The sequence below is a fragment of the Miniopterus natalensis genome, chromosome 12 (genome assembly GCF_054644295.1).
Source record: "Miniopterus natalensis isolate mMinNat1 chromosome 12, mMinNat1.hap1, whole genome shotgun sequence".
Classification (NCBI taxonomy): domain Eukaryota; kingdom Metazoa; phylum Chordata; class Mammalia; order Chiroptera; family Miniopteridae; genus Miniopterus; species Miniopterus natalensis.
In genome coordinates, this window is record NC_142092.1 from 60,669,206 (window position 1) to 60,691,461 (window position 22,256).

The 22,256-nt window shown below is 48.5% G+C and overlaps 1 protein-coding gene across 1 annotated transcript in view; it reads left to right on the forward strand.

Moving 5' to 3' along the window:
- The window catches only part of BRINP1 (BMP/retinoic acid inducible neural specific 1), a 144,485-nt gene that overhangs the window by 120,412 nt on the left and 1,817 nt on the right, over window positions 1-22,256 (forward strand). The window contains exon 7 of the mRNA XM_087823223.1: window positions 652-874. Coding sequence (XP_087679349.1) covers window positions 652-874 — 223 coding nt within the window. The remainder of the gene's footprint in view (window positions 1-651; window positions 875-22,256) is intronic.

Sequence of the window (22,256 nt, forward strand, 5' to 3'; positions counted from 1 at the left end):
GCTGGAGTTTTCCAAAATGGGACGTGATGGAAGATGGCATGCGCACACAACTTCCCATACGGCTGGATCACACAGTGGGGAGGTTGATCCATTTCAGTTCTCTGTCAAACCTGAAGATCACATCAAAGAGCATGTTTCAGTTGGTGCCAAATTGCCTTTAACACCTATCGACTGCTCGGTACCTCTCCACGTTTCAGAGTGAGAGCAGGTACGGGGCTTGGGTCATGCAGCAGGGAACAGTATTGGGTGGAATTGATTAACATTGTTTTCATCACACTATTTTACAGCTCCCATCTACTGAAGGCACGTGACCGTGGTTGTCTGTGTAGAATTGGATAAAAATTGGGTTTCATTGATTCTGAGTAATCATAAACACAGTGATTCGTGAATATTGCTATCCAGTTGGCATTCAGACGACAGAAGTTTGGGAAGCCCTGTCTTCAGCAGGATGCAGGCTCACTCCTGTAACAGAACCTTCATGGAGACACAGTGGCCTCTGCATTCCTCCTGGGAGCGGAGCAGGCTAGAGCCATGTCCTGTGGGCCTCTCGCAAGTTAGTTTTACTTGCAGGCCTGCTTTCTTGGTAGGCGGGTGGCCTCGGATGGGGCTGTCATGCTCAGCCCTTCTCTCCTGGCCTTTGTCTCCCTCTAGATGAGTTTAAATCGTTTATGAAGCGTCTACCCAGCAACCACTTCCTGACCATCGGGAGCATCCATCAGCACTGGGGCAACGACTGGGACCTGCAGAACCGCTACAAGCTCCTGCAGAGCTCCATGGAGGCCCAGCGGCAGAAGATCCAACGCACCGCCCGCAAGCTCTTTGGCCTCAGTGTCCGCTGCCGCCACAATCCCAACCACCAGCTGCCCAGAGAGAGGTAAGTGCCGCCTCCCCTATTGCCCCTGCAGCCTCGGACCTGGTGCTAGCTTGCATTTGCCTGCTGTAGGGGGAAATACAATGCAGGCGATGCATGTGGAGGTGGCAAGCGAGGCCTTGCGTGGCCCAGCCCTACGGTGTTCTGATCGCCTCTGATTTCTCTCCTTTGGTTCCGGCTGCTCCGATGCAGTGGATTTCTCACTGTTTCCTGACTATGCCATGAACTTGCAGCCTCTGTGTTCTGTCTGATCCATCTGACTGAGGAAGGGAAAATGAAAGATAATACATTTTAAGCAACCAGAATAATGTTCCATAGTGGTTCTATATATTAGCTTGCTAGGGCTGTTGTAGTAAAGTACCACAGATTGAGTGGTTTAAACAACAGATATTTATTTCCTCGCAGCTCTGGAGGCTAGAAGTCTGAGATGCAGGTGCGGGCAGGGTTGCTTTCTTCTGAGGCCTCTCTTTGGCTTGTAGGTGGCCATCCTTTCCCTATGAGTTCACATGGCCATCCCTGTGTGTGTGTCCGTGTCCTAATTCCCTCTTCTTTTAAGGACACTAGTCCTATTGGGTTAGGGCTCACCTCAGTGACCTCACTTTAACATAGTTACAACTCTAAAGACCCTATCTCTAAATAGAGTCTCATTCTGAGGTACTCATGATGAGGACTTGAGCATATGAATTGTGGGGAGACATCATTCAGCGTAAGCACCATCTGGTTTTTGATAAGATCTTTGGGTGAAGAAACTATGTACCCCCAGAACTGACCACGCTGGATGCAAATCCAGTGGGAAAGGGTAACCAGTACTAGGCTTTCAACAGATATGTGTTCAGTTTTGCTTGTTGTCACCTTAGAGAATGAGGTGCAGGGTCCAAAGGCCCAGAGACACGGAGAAGACATTTACTAAAAGTGAGAAGAATGTGCAGGCTCAGAGCACAGGCCACCCAGAGTGTGCCGGGTCTAGGGAAGGCTCAGGAGAGCTCCAGGGGGGTTGCTAGACAGGCATTAGGAGGGGAGAAGGAGCGACAGAATTGGGCGATGGAAAGAACACTAGACATAATCAAGGGCTGAATTTGAGATCATGCCCTACCATTTGCAGGCTCTGTGACCTTGAGCAAGTCACTTCACTTCTCTGAGCACAGACGTCCACTTCTAAGAATAAGTTGCTTTTCTTACACAGTTTGTCAGGTGTAGATAGCTGGGAATGTCCTGCCACCGCCAGGGCCTTCCAGCAAGGAACTTGCAGCATTGCTTTCTCTCCTCCCGAGATGAGAAAGTGTTCCTGAATCACAGCTTCCCTCCTCCACTCACCCAGAGGGGATGTCTGGAATTCCACCTGGGCAAGTCACTCAATTGCGTTCATTTAAGGATTATCGAATGCTGGTCCTGGGAGGTGCAGGGCACAGAAACTCGGCGTGTGCTGGTCCCTCTGAGGCTGACCCTCCGTGCTGGCTGGGGGCCGCTTCCTGACACCGGAGTCGAAGGTTCTAATGAGCGCTTCTCACACAAGCAGGCCGGGTGCCTCTGCCACAGAGCAGTGTCAGACAGGGTGCTAACCCTGGGGACCTCTGGCCGCCTAAGCTGAGGGAGCTGGGATTTATAAATGAGCTGATTTCTGGGCTGCAGTTTGTCTGTGTGCCAGGCTCCGTGGGAGATGGGTCCCCAAGCAGATGCTGCCCTACCACGTGTGTCACAGGATGCTTACTTGGGTCCCAGAGGGGTGGCATCGTGGAGGCTGCGTGGGAGAGGGAACGAGCTATGGCGCACATGGACTGGGGCTCGGTCCTGGCCCCATCATTTCCTAGCCAGGAGGCTTTATGTCAGTCCTTTGCCTCATTTGCAATGTGACATAACAACACTTCCCTTCAGGGTAAGTGTGAGAATTAAGATTTTAAAATGTAAAAAGCCTCCTGCAGTGCCTGACTCAGTTAAAGAAAGCAGGAGAGATACTAAGAGGGCGGGGGTTGGAGAGAGAGGGAAAGAAATGGAGAGGAGTTGTCACATAGTATGTGTTCTATATGTCCGGCACTGTTCTATGCATCTTATATGAATTAACTAATCTGCTTACTACAGCCTTGAACTAGGTATTCTTACTGTCTTACTATTATTATTTTAAAGATAAGGAAACTGAGGCACAGAGAGTTAAATAATGTGCCCAAGATCAACAAATATTATTTTATTGTTACTTAAAAGAGATGTTTACCTGTAAACTTCAGTGAGACGTCAAATATAGATAATTAGAAGTTTGTTTCAAGCATGCTGGGACCTGTCTATTGGACTGGAATGCAAAGGGGGTGTTTTGCTTATCAATTGATGCTAAACAGTTCTCCGCAAGACTTTAGTGGCTCAAAACAACATTTAATTTTCATCTTGCATAGATTTGTAGCTGGACTGGACGGGATGTAGCTGGACTGGACACAGCCAGGGGGTCTCTCAAGTTGGTTGGTGCTGGAGTCATCTTGGGTCTTGACTAAACTTGACCTCCAAGGGGCTCATTCCCAGAGCTGGCCATTGATGCTGGCTGATACCTGGGAGCTCAGATGGGGCTGCCAATCAGAGTACCTACACCTGCCCTCCATGTGGCCTGGAGTTCTTACAGCATGGAAGCATCCCAAGACTAAAAGAAAGCCGTAAGACTTCTTACAACTTAGCTCTGGAAGTCAGAGAGTATCACTTCTACCATGTTATGTCAGCCAAAAGCCCAGCCCACAATCGAGGGTGTGAATACTGGGAAGTGTGGGTCACAGGGAGCAAAGGGAGTTTTCTTTGGAGATTATGTTCCAAAGGATAAATTGAGTGTAACTAGAGCTAGAGGTGACTATCCTATATGTAGGGCAAACAAGATTAATGATAATACTGATAACAAATACAAAGCAGTAACAATCACTATTGAGTAGCTAGTGTAACAGGCAACAGAGCTGGCAAAGTGTAAAGATTGTGGAGCCAGATGTCCTGGGTTTAAATCCCAGTGTCATCACCTGCTTACATTGGAACCCTGGGGAATTTACTACCATCTTTGAGCCTCAATTTTTCTCATCTGTAAGATGGGACTAATAATACTGCCAACCTCATAAGACTGTTTTGGAGATTAAATGCTGTAACCCACATGAGGTGCTTAGAACAGTGTCTGGCAGGTGGAAAAGACTCAATACACATTAGCTACTTTTCTTATTGCTGTTTTTACCAGGCACTGATATTTTGCATATAAATTGTTTAGCCCACCTTAATGCTCAGTAAGTCTGAGTGTTGATGATGATGGCATATATTTTTTTCATCTAATCCTCACACTATCTCTGTGAAGCTGATGCTATTAGATTTGTTTCATAGATGAGGGCACTGATGAGTCAGAGATATGATTAACTTGTCCAAGGTCACAGGACAGGTAAGTGGCAGGACTGGAATTGTCCTGCTGACTCTATTGGTGGGCTTGGTGGTCCAGAGTGCTGTGCAGGCTTTAAGCAGTGTGCAGCAGCTAGGAGATGCAGCTGTGCTTGGTTGGGTTCCCTGATTTGAGTGTATGTTGATGCCAAAGGCAGGGTTAGCTCATCAAGGTCATGAGAGGGGGCAGAATTAGAATTTTATAGTCTCTAATGTGGTGTGCTGAGACTCAGAAAATGGCCCAATTTGCTGAGCCCTGAATCAGTTCTGAAGCCCAGGCAGGAATCAGGCAGACACATCAGGCACATCCCCCGCAGTTAGAGAGAGGAGGCCAGGTTCAGGGCAGGTCGATGCGGTGAGCCTCTCCTGCCAACTGACTGTGTGGGCTCTGGAAGCACCAAGATAAGTAAGACTCATCTACCCCAAGGCTCAGAGCTTGTTGGGATGAAGGCAACGAGACTATTTCCAGACCATGCCTGCCAATGGGGCATCCAATACCCAACCAAATATTTATTGGGTGACCATCATGTATAAGGATTTGCAGGGATCCTAGGGGTACTGTTGTGGTAGATTTCTTTTAGCCTATGCAGGTGCTGGCCTTCGTGTCAGACCCTGGCACTGTGGTTGGGCAGGTCAAGGGAAGGCAGGGACCCACAAGGAAGGCTTCTGAGGATTGTTTTGCTGCTGGGAGATCCTTTTGTGGTGCAGTTAAAAAGGGGGAAAGACTGGGAGATAGACTTTGACTTTGGTCACTACTATATTGACACCGAGACTTTCTGAGCCTTGGTTTTCTTATCTGTAAAATGGGCATCATTCTTCCTCCTGCCTCAGAGGGCCTATGTCTGTCTAACCCGAGATGGTGTGTCTGGAAGCATTTGTAAACCCTGTGCTCTAGGAAGGGGGGCTATGCAAGCAGAGTGAACTAGAAACCAAATTTGTCAGGAAGAGAATGAGGCTGGGTTTAGGTCCAAGGCAACGTTTAATAGTTAACACTTCTAAGACATTTACCATGCACCAGGCACTACTTAATGCGCTTTCACCTCATTTAATCAGATAGCACTAACTCACCCCATTTTATGAATGGGGTCATTGAGGAACAGAGATGTTATGTGACTTGCTGAAGATCCTAGAGCAAATAAAAGGCAGGATCCTTTCCTTTAACCTCTGTGCTGTTTTCTCTGTCCAAGGCAAGATGATCCAAGGTGATGGACGACCTGTCTGGAATAAACACCGTGTTATGGTGGAAATCACCTCTCATTGCAAAGGAAGAAAGGAAGGAGGGAGAAAGGGAAGAGGGAGAAAGAGAGGAAAAAAGATGACGGGAAGGAAGGGAGAAAGGGAGAGACAGAAAAAACCCCAAGTCAACAGGGTGATGCTGAATTAGCTGACTTCTGTGCAATTCTGTAACTATTTACTGACCACCTGGTCTCCTAGTCCTGCTGAAAGACATTTAAAGACACAAGCAACAGGGCCCTTGTCCTCAAAGCCTCAGTTTCTAGCCTCAGAGCATCCTGTAGGGGACACTGGTTTGAGCCAGGGGGCCTGAGTTCAAGTCCTGGCTCTGCCCTGTGTGGGCCAGACTAAGTCCTTGATGGCCTGGGGCAGGTGCCCTCGAGAACACTGGCTGCAATAGCGGTGCCCTGTGCCCTGAAGGGGCGGGGTGCAGGTTGAGTATGAACAATCGCCCCTCACCTTTACTGTCACCTTTTATCCATTTTCTTTATGAAATTCTGAATTAAAACTCATTTGGGAAATTAAGGTGACACTTTTTTTTTTTCTAAAACAATTTGGAAACAAGTGGGCTCATTTTCTCTGAAGTCCTTCCCAACTCTAGGAGAAATGTCACAGAGAATGAGAGTAACAGTTCAGCTCCTAAATATCGGTACAAGGTCAGTAATTGGATCTTTGAGCAGTATTGCGTCAGATGATGCTAATTAGTCCATTTTAATGAGTAGCGTAGTTCAAACTCAGACCTTTCTTCCCTCAAAACACAATGGCCTTTTAACTGTCTCCGAATCTAATCAGTTTCCAATCTGTGTTCCAGGAGGCAGTCAGAATTATTACCTGGGAATCAAATTATATCTTGTCGCCACCTGCTTAAAACCTGTTGGTGACTGATCACTGCTCTTAGGAGACAGAGAGAAAACTTAAGATGACCTACAGGGCAGCCGTGATCTGGCCCTGCCTACCTCTTATGTTGGCTTTCACGCCTTTTCTTGGCTCTCTCAGCTGCACCTCCACTAATCTCCTTTCTATTTTTTTAAATTAAATGTATTGGGGTGACATTGGTTAGTAAGATGATATAAGTTTCAAGTGTACAGTTTAATAATATCAGCCATATAACTCCTTTCGGTTCCCTGGGCATTCAAGGCTCCCTCCCCCTCCACAGGCTCCGCACAGGCTGTTCCCTCCACCTGGAAGGAGCCCTCCTGTTCCTTTGCTGTAGCAGCTTCTACATGTCCTTCAGGTCTCAGCGCAAAAGGCCGTGATCCTTGCACCGAATGGCTGTGTCGGGACCTGTTTGATATGCTTCCCTAGCATTCTGATTTCCCAAACAAAGCCCAAATGCCAGTTCCCTCTGTTCCTTTGTTTATCTACTTTTTGACACCTGTCTGTCCTGTGAGACCTTCAGCTCCAGGCGTGCATCTGTCCCCGTGTTCTCCACCAAACGTCGCCATCACCCCTAGCACGATTATTGGCTCGCAGGAGCTGTTCAGAATCTTTGTTCAAGGGATGGACAAGTTTATTATTTTCTACTTGGAATGGGGTCCCAAAGGCGTGTTGACGTCTTTTAAAATTATATCCCATTGCCGTATAAATAACCTACAGATTTTCCACCTGTACAGTGTGTGTTGCTATGATCTTCCTCATTCACAAATGAAGAAACTAAGACCAGAGGTTGTTAAGGGACTTGCTCAAGGTCACTCGGGGAATTTGTGAACAGACCATGACTAAAGGTCCGGCTCTGAGACTGTGACGGCCTGGACAGCAGGGTTGGCTGCAAACCTAGGAGATGGCCCTCACCTGAGCTGCATGCAGACGCTGGGAGCGCGTCTTGCTGACTCTATTCCTTCGGGAAATGTGCCCTCTTGGGCAAAAAAGGGCAAAAATAGATACTTCTCAGAGTCTGTTAAATTCAACGAAATGAAGAAAATCCCTAGCAACAAGCAGGTGCTTGATGTCAGTGTGATTGGAGGGTTCCTCCCTATGTCCCCTCACCGGGTTTCTGTAGAGGTGGCCATACTGGGAGGCAAAGCAGATACTCGGAGCCTTAACCTGAGGGCAGGCAGTATAATTATTGGCATTTTCCAGTGACTCTCTCTCTCGGTTTATTTTTACTTCCCATGTTCACATGGCCTTGACCCAGCAGTTCAGGCCTTAGCCGACCACAGTGTAATTATACATCGCTGAGATGGAGATCTCTTGGGGGGCATCCACGTCAGGCTCCCATCCCGGGGCCATAGCTTCTGAACCCGTCAGCTTTTAACACATTTCCTGTTCCACACAGTGTTTAATTGGTGTCTGTGGAAAGCCTGCCTACCAAGATAATCATTCTCTGTGTTACGATGACCCCCAATGCCCGTGCCGATTCTGGTTCTTCTCTCTGAGCCCTGTACCTGCTTGCCCCTGGATTTCACCTCCGTAGGCACAAGCAGGGGGGCAGGCGGATGTGACTTCTTTATTTTATTGAACCGAAGTCAGGTCTAGTTTATTAGACTGACAGTTCCTGCTCTGCCACTTATTAGATGCATGACCTCCCGAAGTCTCTAACCCTACCTGAGCCTTCTGCTTCCTCATCTGTGTGATCGGGATAATAAGAGGAGCTGCCCCGTGGAGTTTCGTGCCCCCGGTCAGTTATATGATGTACGTGGAAACTCTTCATAAGCTGTAAAGGAATGAACGGGTCCAATGTTAATATAATCAAGGGCGCAGCAGCAGCAGCAGACCCTAGGTGTTTGATGACGACGCTTTCATCCAAGAAACGGATGTTTCCCTTAGAGGGGCTCAAGCATGAGCCCAACAAAATGTCATAAGATAGCAGCAGGGAGGCGATGGCACGTAAGGGACTTAAGTTCAGAGGCAGAAGTCTGACAGGCCAAGATGTGTGATGCCGTCGCCAGCATCGTAACCTTGGCGCTGTATTAAGGCGTCTGAGCTTCAGTTTCCTAATTGGCATGGTGGAGATAAAAATAGTACCTACCTTTGGAAAATCAAGAAAAGAACATATAGGCCACTTTTAACATACAGTAGGGACTCAAAGCTCAAGGCTCCTTATCAGACAAATTGGAGACCAATCATTTGTCAGTTAATTAAAAATGTACGTTAAAATGGGGAACCCTAAAATGTATGCATGCTACACATATATAAACACATTTTACTTTAACTTAAAACATACAAATGTGTATTCCTGGGCCAGCCTTTTCACATAGGGTTAAGTCTTTTTGGAGGGTGTGCGTATGTTCTATTTGACATTTTACTGGCTTCCTTGCATACACCTGACTAATAATTGTATAATATTTCCAACTTTGGTTTATCCAGAGTGCAGCAGTTGTTTAAAGGCTCTTAAAAAACAATCTAAATGTTTGTAGTGTTTTATAAACCCTTCCAGTCTTTCTCGGATACTCCCCCTATATTTAAATGGATGGGAATTTTTTCAGCAACTTCTTTGTAGAATTTCTTCATAGAATTCAAATTAGTTTCCACAGAAAAAGGCCCTATTTCATCGATTGGTTTGCTTTGAATTCCTTGATAAAATAATAGCAAATAGAACTGACATGGACAGGTTTTGAAACACACAAAACTGACTCTCGGTAAGCGAGCTTGTCCTGGAGGGAACAGAAGCACATGGGCTTTGTAGGAACCACGATGAACCAGCCATGAGTAGTAAGTGTGCTGTGATCGTCACACACATTTACCTGATGGCAGGCAGGGGCTCGGGTGTGTGGCAGGTCCCTTATATGGGGGTCAGTTAGGAACTTCCCCTGAGAGAGAAGCTTTATTTTTAGTAATTTGCCACTATTACTGGACCAACTTTCACAAGGTCATACGATAAGAAAAAAAAGATGTAATAATAGTTGACATAGATTGACCATTTATGAGGTACCGGATAGTTTTTAGTGCTTACCTCATGCACTCGTTTCATCCTTACAACGCCCCCATAACACAGATTCTGTTATGCTTCCCACTTGATAAACAGAATTTGAAGGGAAACAAGGTGAGAAGAGAGAACCACACTCCTGCCAGGAAGACTGGAGGATTCCCTTCCCTCTTTGCCTGGATCCTTCTATTCACCTTAAATTCCATATCACACCCCATTTCTTAAGGGTGCTTGTCCCGCTCACGGGACCAGTTTGCCCTGCCCTGTGGTGTGTTGTTACTGCATCCTGCTCGGCATGTTTCTAACACGTGGCATGTTCACCATTGTCTGTTTAACCTGACTTTCCCCACTTGACCACGAATTCCATGATGACAGGGACCCTGTTGTTTCTTGCTCACCAGTGCACCCCCCTCCCAAAGTTAAGTGCCTGGCACCTAAGGACACACAGCATCTGCTGAACTGAAGTGAGGGCGCATTTGAGATGGGAGTTGGGGGACAATAATGCTTTGAATTTGGGGTGGAGAGAACGGTTTTCCACTTAAGAAAACAACATATCCTTATGAAATATTGAACATGAGATTAATTTCATCCAGAAATGGGAAATCAGGAATCAGAGAGAGCCTAGGAATCAAGATGGAGCCCATGGGCTTTGGAGCCAGACGATGCGGTGGTAGATCCTGGGGACTGTGTTCTTCCTGTCTCCTGGCCCTGCGTGCCCTCAGCTGTAAAATGAGGCTAAAAGCAGAACTTCCTCCACAGAGTCATTGGGAGGACTACCCAAGATATATATGGAGCTCTTAGCATACGTGGGCAGTAAATATTCCCTCTTAGTGTCAGTGTCCTTGTTACTGAATTAAGATTAATCGGTATGCTGTGATGGACTCTGGAGGGATCGAATACCTAGCTATGGGGTTGGCATCTTATCCTGTAGGTGTTGAATAGCCACTGGGGGGAAAAACAATAGAAACAATGAATCCATGGACCCTCTTCCTCTGGGTGGAAAAGGGTTTGGTGTCTCCTCCCTGTGCTGGCATGAGCTCTTCCACAGCTCTGTGGGTTATAGCGTGGTTCTCAAACTAGAGTGGGCACCACAGTCCCCTGGAAGACTCTCTGAACACAGATTGCTGGACCCCAGCTCAGGGCTTTGATCCAGGAGGTCTGGGATGGGTCCTGGCCCTAAGTGATGTGATGCTGCTGGTCTGGGGACCACACTAACTTGGGTTAGAAGATTCCCCTCGTTGCCATAAATATGGTCTCACTCACTGTACATGTACTTGGTAGGAACCAAGCAAAAGTGAGTTTCCCTAAATGAAACCTATAGGATATTGTGAGGGGATGTAGGAGAGGTAGGGGTGTCTATGACTGAGTAAGTTTAGGGGACATTGAATTAAAAAATAAATAGAAGAAGGGGTCAGATGTGCATGTATTTCAAACTCATTTGGCCGAGAACGCTTCTTTTGAAGCTTTTTCAAGAGGTTGGGTTCCTCAGTGCACAGCCTTGGCAAAGAGTGACTTACACCAGATTAAGAGGCAGCGACCCAGGTGATCTGATGCGGTACCTCAAGTTGTGACTCCCCTTCCTGTCACTAGAGATGCTCATCCTTCAGCTTGTCTAGGGCAGATAGATGCTAATGGCTTTGTGTCCCAGCAGGTAGCAAGCCTGCTGAGAGGATATGACTGCTAACCAGTAGCAGCCACAGGAACAGCAGGGCGACATTCATTTTCTGGTGTAATTAGGAAATAGATTTACACCACTTGTTCCCAACCTTAAAAAACAAACTGTTACTAAGACAAATACCTCATGCACAGGTTATTTTAAAGTTTGCGAAGGGCTTTCGCATCAGTGAGCTTATCTAATCCTTATAATTGCCTGTGAGGGAGCCAAAGCAAGGTTAGTCTCCCCACTTACAGGTGAGAAGACTGAGGCTCACAGAAATTATTGACTGGCCCTTTGCTAGCCCTTCGTTCTTGTCAAAGACTATTCACAGGAATATGTATACGGAATCTTCGTGCATTCATCCATTCATTGCTCCATTCAACACATATTTAGTGATCAGCCACTAAGTTCCAGGCATTATGCAAGGGGTGGTGGCAGAGTGGCATTAAGACAAAGGGTATCTCTGTTTCCGGAGAGATTGAAATTTAGTGGATAAGATAACATTGGCACTGGATGGGACCTTGTCCATGCCTTGCCTTAGGAATCTGAGGCTCAGTAGGGCTAAATAACCTAAATTACAAAATCGTAAAATGTCATGGCTCTCAGGGAACCTAAAATATCATATAACCTATTCCTCTCATTTCATTAAAGAATAAAATGAACAGAGTGGGGGCGTATTTTGGCCAGAGTAAGTATATCATTTTGTATTGCTGTGCAACAAATCACCACAAATTTCGAGGCTTAAAGAAACACACATTCAGGATCTCATAGTTTCCAGGGGTTGGGAGCCTGGATGTGGTGTAGCTGAACCTTCTGCTTATGTCTCACAGGCAGAAATCAAGACGTTGAGGGTCCGGCAGAGAACCCATGCGCATTCAGGTTGTTGTGAGAATTCACTGCTTTATGGTTGTAGGACTGAGGTCACCTTTTTCTTGCTGGTTGTTGGCCAAGGCTCACCCTTAGCTCCTAGAGGCCATTCTCCAGCCCCTGCACAGGTACCTTTAGATCTTCAAAAGAACAAAGATGCAGTGAGTAATTCTCATGCTTGATCTCTCAGTTCTCCGTCTGCAACAACCAGAGAAATCTCTACTTTTAATGGAACACATCTGATAAGGTGAGGTCCACTTAGATATCTCCTTGCCTTTAGGTCACTGTGCCATATAAGGGGACACAACCCTGGAAGGGATATCATATTTACAGGTCCTGGGGATTAGAGCCTGGAGTCCTGGGGAAGGAGCGGCCGTTTTTTTAGAATTCTGCCTAGTACAGTTACATAGCTTGGTAGTAATGGAATGGAGAAGAGATATCCTGAGTTTTCTTTGTGGCTCATGGTATATAGTAGTTTGAATATCTATTGCTGTATAACAAATTGACTCAAACTTAGAGGTTTCAAGCAGCAATCATTATATTATGCTCATGATCTATCGGCCGGGAATTTGTGCCAGGATTGGCTGGGCAAGTCTTCTGCGCCACATGGAGTTGATTGAAGGCACTCATTGATATTCAGCTGGCAGCAGGGCTGGACTGGAGGTTCCAAAAAAGCTTCACTCCCACGTCTGGTGCCTTCGCAAAGAGGGCAGAAGGCTGGGCTCAACTGGGCAGATCCCCACCCCGCTCTCCAGGGTCGTTCCAAGTGGTCACTCCAGCAGAGTGGTCAGATTGCTTGTCAGCAGTCTCAGAGCTCCAAGAGGGAGTTTTCCAAGACACAGGCAGTGGAAGCTGCTGGTCTCTTGAGATCCGAATGCACAGACTGTGTGAATCATGCCTGCCTTTTTGTGTTGGTCAGCGCAGTGGTAGAATCTGCCCAGATCCAAGGGGAGGAAATGTAGACCTCGCACCTAAGGGAGGAGTGCCAAAGGGTCCCTGCCCACCTGCCGCACAAGTGGGTTTTCCTTTTGTTTATTTTTCCATTACCATACACTTTAGTGCAGAGGGGGCTTCACTCTTCAGAGACCTGTGCGGAAGCATTTTCTAATATAAAATTAGCCCGTAGAACTGGTGTCAACCAAGATTGTCGTTTAGTGGGTTTATCTTAAGGTTTACGCCCCCTGCCACACGCTTCGACCTGAATGCATGCTTTGTTGTTTTGTTTCCTGGGAAGCTGGTTAGCGGGAGAGAATGCTGCGCAGTGTTATTTTATTATTTGGTGGGTATATGTATAGTGTGGATACCAGAAATGGGAAGGAAGGCGATTCTGCCAGTTGCTAAGTATTCCAGGTAAGGAATAATTCCAAGTGTGTGTTCTGGAAGCAGGGAGATAACTACAGCAAATAACCACTGGGGACCCACTGTGAGAAGGACCTGCACTAAGACTCCATTGATCTCCTGACTCCCTAAACGCCTGTTCTAATAGTGGGGCACAGTGACAGTCTGTGTCTCCTGGATTTAGTATCAGTCCCCAGCCAGTGTCCAGTAGTCCTTGGAAAGTGTGAACATTTCCTTTGCGCCAGTGCATAGTTTTCATTCCCTCCTGGAGAGGCCGGGGAAAGATGGGGAGTGTACATGGGTGACCTTCCCCCAAGGGAAGATTCTGGTTCCGGGCTTCCAGGGGCTAATCAAGCAAGTCACAGAACCTCTCTGGGCTTTTTCCCACGGACTAGGCTTTGTCTAAACATCATTCAGCTCCAGTCTTCTGGAAATTGCCATCCTAAAGCCACAGACAGTTTCCCCTGGAGTAATTTGCTAACTTGATAGTCGCTGACTTACTGATCGTTTGTGGGGGGCATGGGGAGATGGGAAGGGAGGGTGGTGAGTTGGTGACAAAGACCTATTTTAAGTGTGTATTAAATTGTCTATTGAAAAAGAGGTACAAGCTCACAAACAGCCCCAGGCTAGCTGGGGGCAGCTGGCTGTCAGTCATGGGAGCTTTCAAATGCCTCCCAACCACAGGGCAAGGAAGCTTTTACCTAAGAATATCTTTGGCATTGCTTTTCTGTTTGTGGGGGTAAAGTGAAGGCAGTCAGTGAGGCTGGACCTGGCCCCGGCGGCCACCCAAGGGTATATAACCTGGTTGGGGGCGGGGAGATGCCCGCAGCTGAGCTTCCCGTGAGTGATGTGCCGGGTTCGTGTGACACAGCACCAGGCCTGTCTCCCTTCCCATCCCTGGTTGTCATTCTGCACTTGTAGCAACAGGAGCAACTGACTCATTCAGCCGCCACGAGGCAAGAAAATAAGCATCTCTAGACCCTTTCTGTTGTTTTCAGGTGTTTTTTTTCTTCCCTGGGGCTCGGACTCGGCTTCCCAGTTGGAATAGACTCTGGAGGCTCAGAGCACCGAGTCAGAAACAGAACTGGGCTCTTACAATTTCTGGGGCTAGCTCCTTCGTATCCTGCTTCCGAGCCACTCACAGCCCTCCCAGCTCCGCCCTCCACCGGGCAGCAAACTCACACCCGGGTGAGTTACAGTCTTGTGATGTGACAAGTCGCTGGTGACCTTCAGTAAGCCAGGCCTGCTCTCAGAGCCTTGCTTTTCATATCGTTCAAACGAGATTCAGGTCCCCCTCTCCACCCATCCCATGACCCAGAAAAGTTGTGCAGATCAAAATTAGAGAACTACACGGAAGTGATATAAAAATACAGACTTTAACAGTGCCATAAAAATGTAAAGTACAGCTGCCTTGCGAGTATCTTCTGCTTGTCGCAAAGGATGATTTTGGGGGGTGTTTTATGGGAGTATTACAGATATATAGAAAGCGGAAACATTGTAACTGTACAGCCGCATAAATTTGCACAAAACAAATTCACATGTGTAACCAGCAGCACCCAGATTTTTAAAAAGCCAGGTGTTATGAGCCCTGGAGAAAAAGCCTTGTGTCCTGTTCCAGGCACTGGGAGCCTTCTGTCCCGGGAACGCCTCTCATCGCTCTCCCCCGGAGCTCAGGTCTGCCTGCTGTCATACGGCATGGACCCCGGTGTCTGGGTCCCTTTCGCCTTCCCATTCTTCAGCAAGATCCCTCCGTAATTTTTGTGTAGTTTGGGCTCCTCTATTTTCAAGAATATTCTACTTTCTTTATACAAGTCTGTTGTCCTGCTGGTGGTCACTCGTGTGGCCTCCAGTGCGGGGCTATGACGAATAGTGCTGTCCTATTACACTTGTCTTTGGGTGACCCCCTTTAAGCATTTTTGTGGGGTACATACTAGGAATGGCATTGCTGGGACACAGAGCGTTCGTAGATGCTTTAGTAGATACCTCCAGTTTTCCTGGAAATCTGCTGGACCAATTTTCTCTCCCACCAATAGCATCCTTGCCAATACTCAGTGTTTCCCATCTTTACTATTTTTATTTTTATTTTATATTGGCCCCCCCCCGCTGCAATCGTATCACACTGGAGTTTTAATTGGCATTGTCCTGCTGACAACGACGTGGGCTTCGTGTGCCGGCTGGCCTTGTGAACACCTCCTTTGATGAGGTGCCTGTTCATATCATTTACCTATGTTCCCTCTGGGTTATCTGACTTTTTCTTACTGATTTGTAGGTTTTTTTCCTGGGAAAAATTACATTTATTAAATAATTCACTGAGAAACCTTCCCAAGATAAATGGAGATTGTGATAATTGCATCTACTGAGACCCAGAAAGGGTCCGACCAGCCCCAGCAGCCAATCAGTGCAGGAGTTCTTTACGTTTTAGAAATAAAACACAGTTTTTGATTGGCTGGAGGTACAGCAAATACATTCTCTAATTAAGGGTTGTCTCTGCGTTCATTGAATGGCATCTTGGATGGATATGTTGTAATCTTAATACACCCCTGTTCACCGATTGTTTCCCCTGTGTGGCCAGCCATGGTAAGAAATCTCTGCCTCCTCCAACAGCATAAGGATGCTCCCCTATGTTTTCTTCTCAAAGCTGTTTTGCTGATGTTGCTACTGTGATTATTTTTTACTTTCCCCATTCAGATCTGTAATCCATCTGTTAATGATTTGGGGGTACAGAAGAGATAAAGTGTCAAGAAGAGGTTTTGTTATTGTTGCTGTTTTAATATCAATATTCATCTGACCCAGTAACATTTATTGAGCTGTTTCCCTGGATTTTTAAATCTACGTTTATCCATTTCAAAGGGACCGTTTTCTACGTGGGCTCAAGAAGAACGCAATAGCTGGTTTCCATGAGAGACACTGTGCTCCTACTTTATGCAGGAAGCTTTACATGCATTATCTTATCTGATCTTGAAAACAACCCTGCAAGCATTGTATTATTATTCTGTTCTGTAGTTGAGAAAACTGAAGCTTAGGAAGGACAGGCAATTAGCTCAAGGTTAAGTAATGAGGAGCAGAGCGGGGATTCAATACATTCTTCTGACTCCAGAGCCCACGCCTCTAGCTCTTTCTTCGAGCATCGTGGTGACAGCCTTCATTATACACTGTGGAGGGCGAGTAACCAGTGAGGCTGCAATGTTAATCTGTAATCAGCTGGGCTTTCTAATAAGGGAGAGGAATATTTTTACCTGGAACATGGTTAATGCTCAGTCAAGTCATGCCCTCCTTTTACCGCAAACTTCCCAGCAGCTTGGCACACTCAGTTCCAGTTCTGAAGACAAAGTGTAAGGTAGGCATTCCCTTCCCCATTTGACAGATAAGAAAACTGAGGATCAAAGAGGTGAAGTGACTTATTCAAGGTCAGCTATCCAAGGTCAACTATCCAAGGCCCTATCGTGGGAGGGCGGAGTCCAGCGTGTCCTTAACTGACTCCCGCACTATTCTCACCCCACCTCCCTGCCCAGATCATTGATCTCATTGACCTGGAAGACCGTCTTTGTAGTTCGGGGTTAGCCCCTTCTTACTTTCTAACCTTGTGGTCTGAGTCTCTTCTTGTCCTGCCTGAAAACTGCCCAGGAAGAACCGGCCACTCTTGGGGCCCTTCACCCGGAGCGGCCTGCTGCCTTTAGCCTGGCTGCCAGCCCCAAAGAAGCACCGGCTCCTTCCTGCGCTTTTCTCCAGCACACCCGTGCCCCAGAGCGAAATGCTGCATTTGGATGTAGCTGATGGTGCCTGTCATCTTCTTGCAGAAAGAACTGTGTAATTGCAAAAGTGGTTTCCTACTCCTCCCCAATTAAGCTCCTGACAACCTAATTTGAAAGAGCCTCCACTGGATTTTTACTTGCCCTTCTCCCCCCCCCTCCCACTGCCCTCTGCCCCTGCCCCCTGCAGACCAGACCCGTTGCCTCTCCAAAACCGAACCACCGAGCTTCTCCGTCGCGGCAGGGGAGGGACCACAGGATTCTTCTTTTGGCCTTTGCTTCCTTGTTGCTATGAGCCGTTCAGTGAGGCTCTGGCATCATGTGAAGAACCGAGAAGAAGGGAAAGCAGGTTACTGAGGCGATGATAGAAACTCAAGAGGGGAATGATTAAAAAGCTAAATATGATCTGGGAGAAATGATGAACACAGAGTGGGTCTGATGGCCAGTTATAATTCATCCCAGCACATCCATAAGCCAAGGCTGCTTTCAGTGGAGCCGCAAGCATCCTCGCACCATTGATATATTCATCTCTTATTAGCACCATTTCTTTAACACACACACAAGCACGCACACACACTTATGCACGCACAGGCTCGCACACAGCACACACATTCATGCGTGTGCACACACCCACGCACGCACACACTGCACAGCCCAACCAAGAAAGGGTGCATCGTCAGAAACCTGAAAACAACTGTTTGTCTTCCCAGTCTAGTCGAAGGTCTACAGAGTATACATTTTGTGGAGTCTCACGGAATCACTCAGACACCCATTACACTGTCAGAGAAATGCCAAGGATGAAGCACAGGGCATAAATAACGGAGTAATTCAGAACTCCGATATTTTTTTCATTTCCTCTCCAGTTTTAAATAAACACTCCGGGTAGGCAGATGTGAATTATGGATTACAGTTTTCTATTTTAGCCTAGGTCTGTCTTTCCCCACCACTCCTTGGCACCTGATTTGTATGATCTTCCCTAAAATGCCACTGGCCCACACTGCATTCCTGTCTTAGGCAAAACCTCCAATTAAAATCAGCAGGGAGTTTGCTTGAATTAGGAATCCCAGCCTGGGCTCCCGCCCAGGTGGCTCTGAAAAGGAGGTGTGTGCCTTTGAAAGCACTGATGGGAAGCCCTGGGTGGCATAGCCTCCCTCCTCGAATGACGAGCGACTCCATGCTGTGTCACTGGGAGACCTGTCATGTCTCCAGAAAATCCTGGCTGAGGCAAAGACAGGGCCTGCGGGTGAGCAGCGGAGTCTCCGTCACCCAGAGCCCAGCTTCTCTTCCAGTCTGGGTTTTAGAGGATAGGAAAAGCATAGCGGGCTAACTGAGGGAGCACTGCGTTTGGATCCAGAAATCCTGAGCTCTGGTGTGCCCCATCCATATGCTGTGTGGCCGAGGGAAAGTCACAGCCCCTTTCTGGCCTTCAAAGCTAATCAGTAGAATGGAAATCGCCAAGGAGTCCCGCCTCCTGGGCTTGATGAGAGGAGAAAGGGAAAACTGCCGTGATGGAGAAAGCACTCCGGAGACATGGGTCCTCCACCAGAGCATGAGGTCTCAGTGCTCAGGCCTGAGCAGGAGAGAGATGGGCTGAGAGTTTCCAGGGCCGCGCTGGATCTTCCCCTTCTGTGGCCCAGGCTGCCTCCTGTGAGCCTCGTGGGTGCCCACCAGTGGGCTTCAGAAATAAAAGTGCCTCTTCCTGCCCTCCCGCCCTTCCATCCTCCTTTCGCCCTCCCCACAGCCCCCCGTCAGAATGAACTGCAATCCCATCCAACAGAAAGATGCTGATTTAGACGTATTGGAGTTCAGCTTTGGCTGCAAACGCAAGAAGCTTTGGATCCCCAGGGACAGAGAAAAGCATTTTAAAACTTGGTCCTCACTGCCTGGAACTGACTGCCTTGCAGTTGGGGCTGTGTCAGCCCTTGGTGAGACCCCTCCCTCCAGCTGGCCTATTAAGCCGTCCTCTGTCGCCAGGGCTGAGGCAGGCTGTCACCAGCTAGCCTGGGAAATGTTATTTATAGATCGCATTTCCTCCTACCCCTGGTCCCCAGCCTCTCCCTATCCACTTGTCGTGTGAGCTCCAATTACCTGCGAATGGAGGAGAGGGATCCTGGCGGGTCCAGAGGAAGTGAGGGATGGGATAATAGGCTCTTCACATGCTCAGACTTTTGGTATTTTTCAATTTATTTCTCTTTTTGTGGCCTGCTTACTTCTTGCCTCGTTGTTATAATTTTACATTATGGTACGTCGCAGAAAGTGCACCCATTCTGGAGTTCGAGACCCTGGTATCTGAATGTGGAGGACCTTGGTGATCTGAGGCAAGTCGTCTCCCTTCTCCAGGCCTTGTCTTCATCTGCAGCGGGGATAGTTGGCTGTGCTGCTCGGCTAGAGCCCCCAGCACAGTGCTAGGTATACAGCGGGTGCTCAGTAGGTAATCAGTTGTAAGCCACTGGTTGCCTTGGCCAGCTTAGGATGCTGCCTTCTATTGAGCATTGCAGGATTTCGGAATATGGATAATTACTACCTAGAGCGCTGGCTGGAGATGGAGAAGGTATAGGAGATGGATCTGATTCAGGCAGATGCCTCACTGTTGGAAGTTCCTTGGTAAGGACAAACACATGAAAAACTGGAATGATCTGGTGTTTCTGGCTTTACTCTTCTCGAGATTATTTAAAAGCAAAGGCAAGTTCCTGACCGTGGGAGTCAGGACTCAGTAGCAACATTGCTTCCCCTCTGGTCCCTCTCCCCCCTTCTTGAGAAAAGGAAGACTTGCCCTCCCATGGCCCACCCAGTGTCCACATTCCCCGAATCTGTGGGTCAGGACAAGGGAAGGTGTGGCTGCGTTTCTTTGGTCTGCTCCTGCCCCCTCCGATTTCCTTCCATCACCTTCCCCTCTCCAGGTGCCCCCGCATCGTTCTGTCTAGCTCAGGCTCCTTCCCCGCCCCCAGCTCCTCTCCGATCACCCTTCCTCAGGCTTCACCTCTCTCCCTTCTCTCTTTCCTCCCTCCCTGGGCCTGGCTCCCTGCCCCCCTCCCTCGTTCTAGTCCTCTCGCTGTATCATTAATGCCTTCATTGATACAGCCCACAGCCTCATGATTATTCTGAGGTCAGGAGACGCAGGTGGCACGCAGCTCGCTAACGCGCCTCAGAGGGCCTCTGTCCCCGGTCCCTCCCGCTCGACAGGGCTAGAATCCTAATGCGCCACTGGCCCCTCTGCTCGGTGCAGCATGACCGGGAACTTTCATCTTTCTACTTCTCCCACCGAGGATCCCGAGAGTTCAGCCACAATGAAGCATTGATCCGAGGAGTGGGGGCTGTGGCCCTGACAAAGGACCCCAATGATGAGACACGAGAAAGGGGGCGCTCTGCGGGGTTATAGAATGCCTTGCAGATGGGAACAGAGGAGTTCTGAATGGGGTACTGTCCTGGCACTTGGAGAGGGAGTGACAGGGGCAAGTGTGGGCCATTTGAAAGGGGCATTTTGAAATTAGGCTCTCGTCAGATGGAACCGCGCAATCAGAGACGTGTGGCGGGTCCCTGCAGCTCACAGAAATATCAGATGACTCATAGCCAATATTCAGTGTTCTGGTCTGGGCGGTGGGAGCCGCAGAGCTCATTACCATTCCGGCTCCGTGTCCTGAAGGCCGGGCCTGCTGTTCTCCAGGCTGTGATAGGATTGGTCTCCCGCAGCAGAGGCTGGGGGGCCTGGGCTGTGTGGGTGGACGGCATCGGAAACTGATGCTGCAGTCCGGCGGGGAGACGGGAAGGTGGGTTTTCTTAATGAAAAACAAGGAGAGAAAAATTAATTTTGTTCATTCATTCAGCAAACACTAATATGGCATCAGACTCTGCGCTAGATGCTCAGGGAAGGCGGGATCCCCCCGCCCCTCAAGCCTCAGAGCCTGGGGGGGGGGGACTGACAAGAAAACCGGGTGTTTCAATACAGTGCTCTGAAGGGGCTGGGTGGCTCTGTGGATTTAAAAGGCAGAGCGATTTCAAGGAGAGCACTAATTATTCCTCCATTTCTCTCTACTGATAAGCAACTCATTCAAAGCGAAGCATCCCGGGAAGCCGGTTCAACAGTATCCGTTTCAAACTCCCCTTCTGAAAAAAAAAAACACGGTTTTCCTCCGACTCCAGCGAGATAGTGAAATCCCTGAGAGTGTCTCGATACCTTCAAAGGGACAGCTTACTCCCTGGGATAAGAGTATTTGTTATTAGCACCTCTTCAGTCATTGCTCTAGGCGGGGCTCCGGGCTTTGACTATATTATCTCACTCGATCTTCTCACCCGCTTCCTAAGATGGGCTTTATTATTCTCGTGTGGATACGGATACTGAGGCTTAAAGACACGAAGTCACTCATGCCTGGTTCCGGAACGGAGCTTTGAACTCGGCTCTGCTTGGGCCCAGCGTCTGGGTTCTGCCGCCGGCCCGCCGACCTCGGGCTTGGCCGGGATTGCTGGCGCTTCCTCCCACAGGCAGCCCGGTGCGAAAGGGCTCTGTGTCCAGCTCCCTAAAGTGGGGATCCCGGACCACCATCATCATCACCGCCAGCAGCGTCACCACGGGGCTTTCTTGACTCTTGCTTGGCATCTAATGAAAGAAAGAAGGAAAAAAACAAAAAGCCATAGCCACGGGCCTGTCTCTGCTGTCTCGCCCTCTGACTTTAGTCCCCCATTTCACCTCTAAGCTTCTATTGCTGTGTCTGTAAAAACGGACCTGGCAGTCCCTTTGCGGGAATAGCAAGAGCTAACTTTTATCGAGTCCTTAATGCCTGCCAGGTTTGAGGCTAAGCTTTCACATAAACATTCGTGCAATCCGCACCGCGGCCCGGTGTGGCGGGGTGACCGGGACGGGAGGGACACTGCCCAGCACTACCTCGGCTCCTGCGTGCGGGGCCGGGGCTGTAGGCCGTCTCTGCCCGGCCTCCGGTCCCAAGCTATTTTCAGGGTGGCGTTGTGAGGCGTAAGTGAGAAAACGGGAGTGGATGTGTCCTGTGCAGGGCAAGAGGTGTGAGACGCACGGAAGGGGTCGTTTGTAGCAGGAAAGACAGCCGAGAAGCGACTTGCACAGAAACGGGGGCGGATGAGAGGCCGCTGAGCTGGCCGCCTTGCATATTCCTACCTGTTCTTCCCCCGCTGCCTGTAGGGCGGAGTGTCTCCCTTACCGGGAACGCCGGCGGCTGGAATCTGGGGACAGGCCTGCTGTCGTTCATACAGGTGCTGGGGGCAGTGGCAGGGAGGCCTGGCGGTGCACGTTGCGATGGACATGCCACTGAGTTGAGAGTTGGGGGT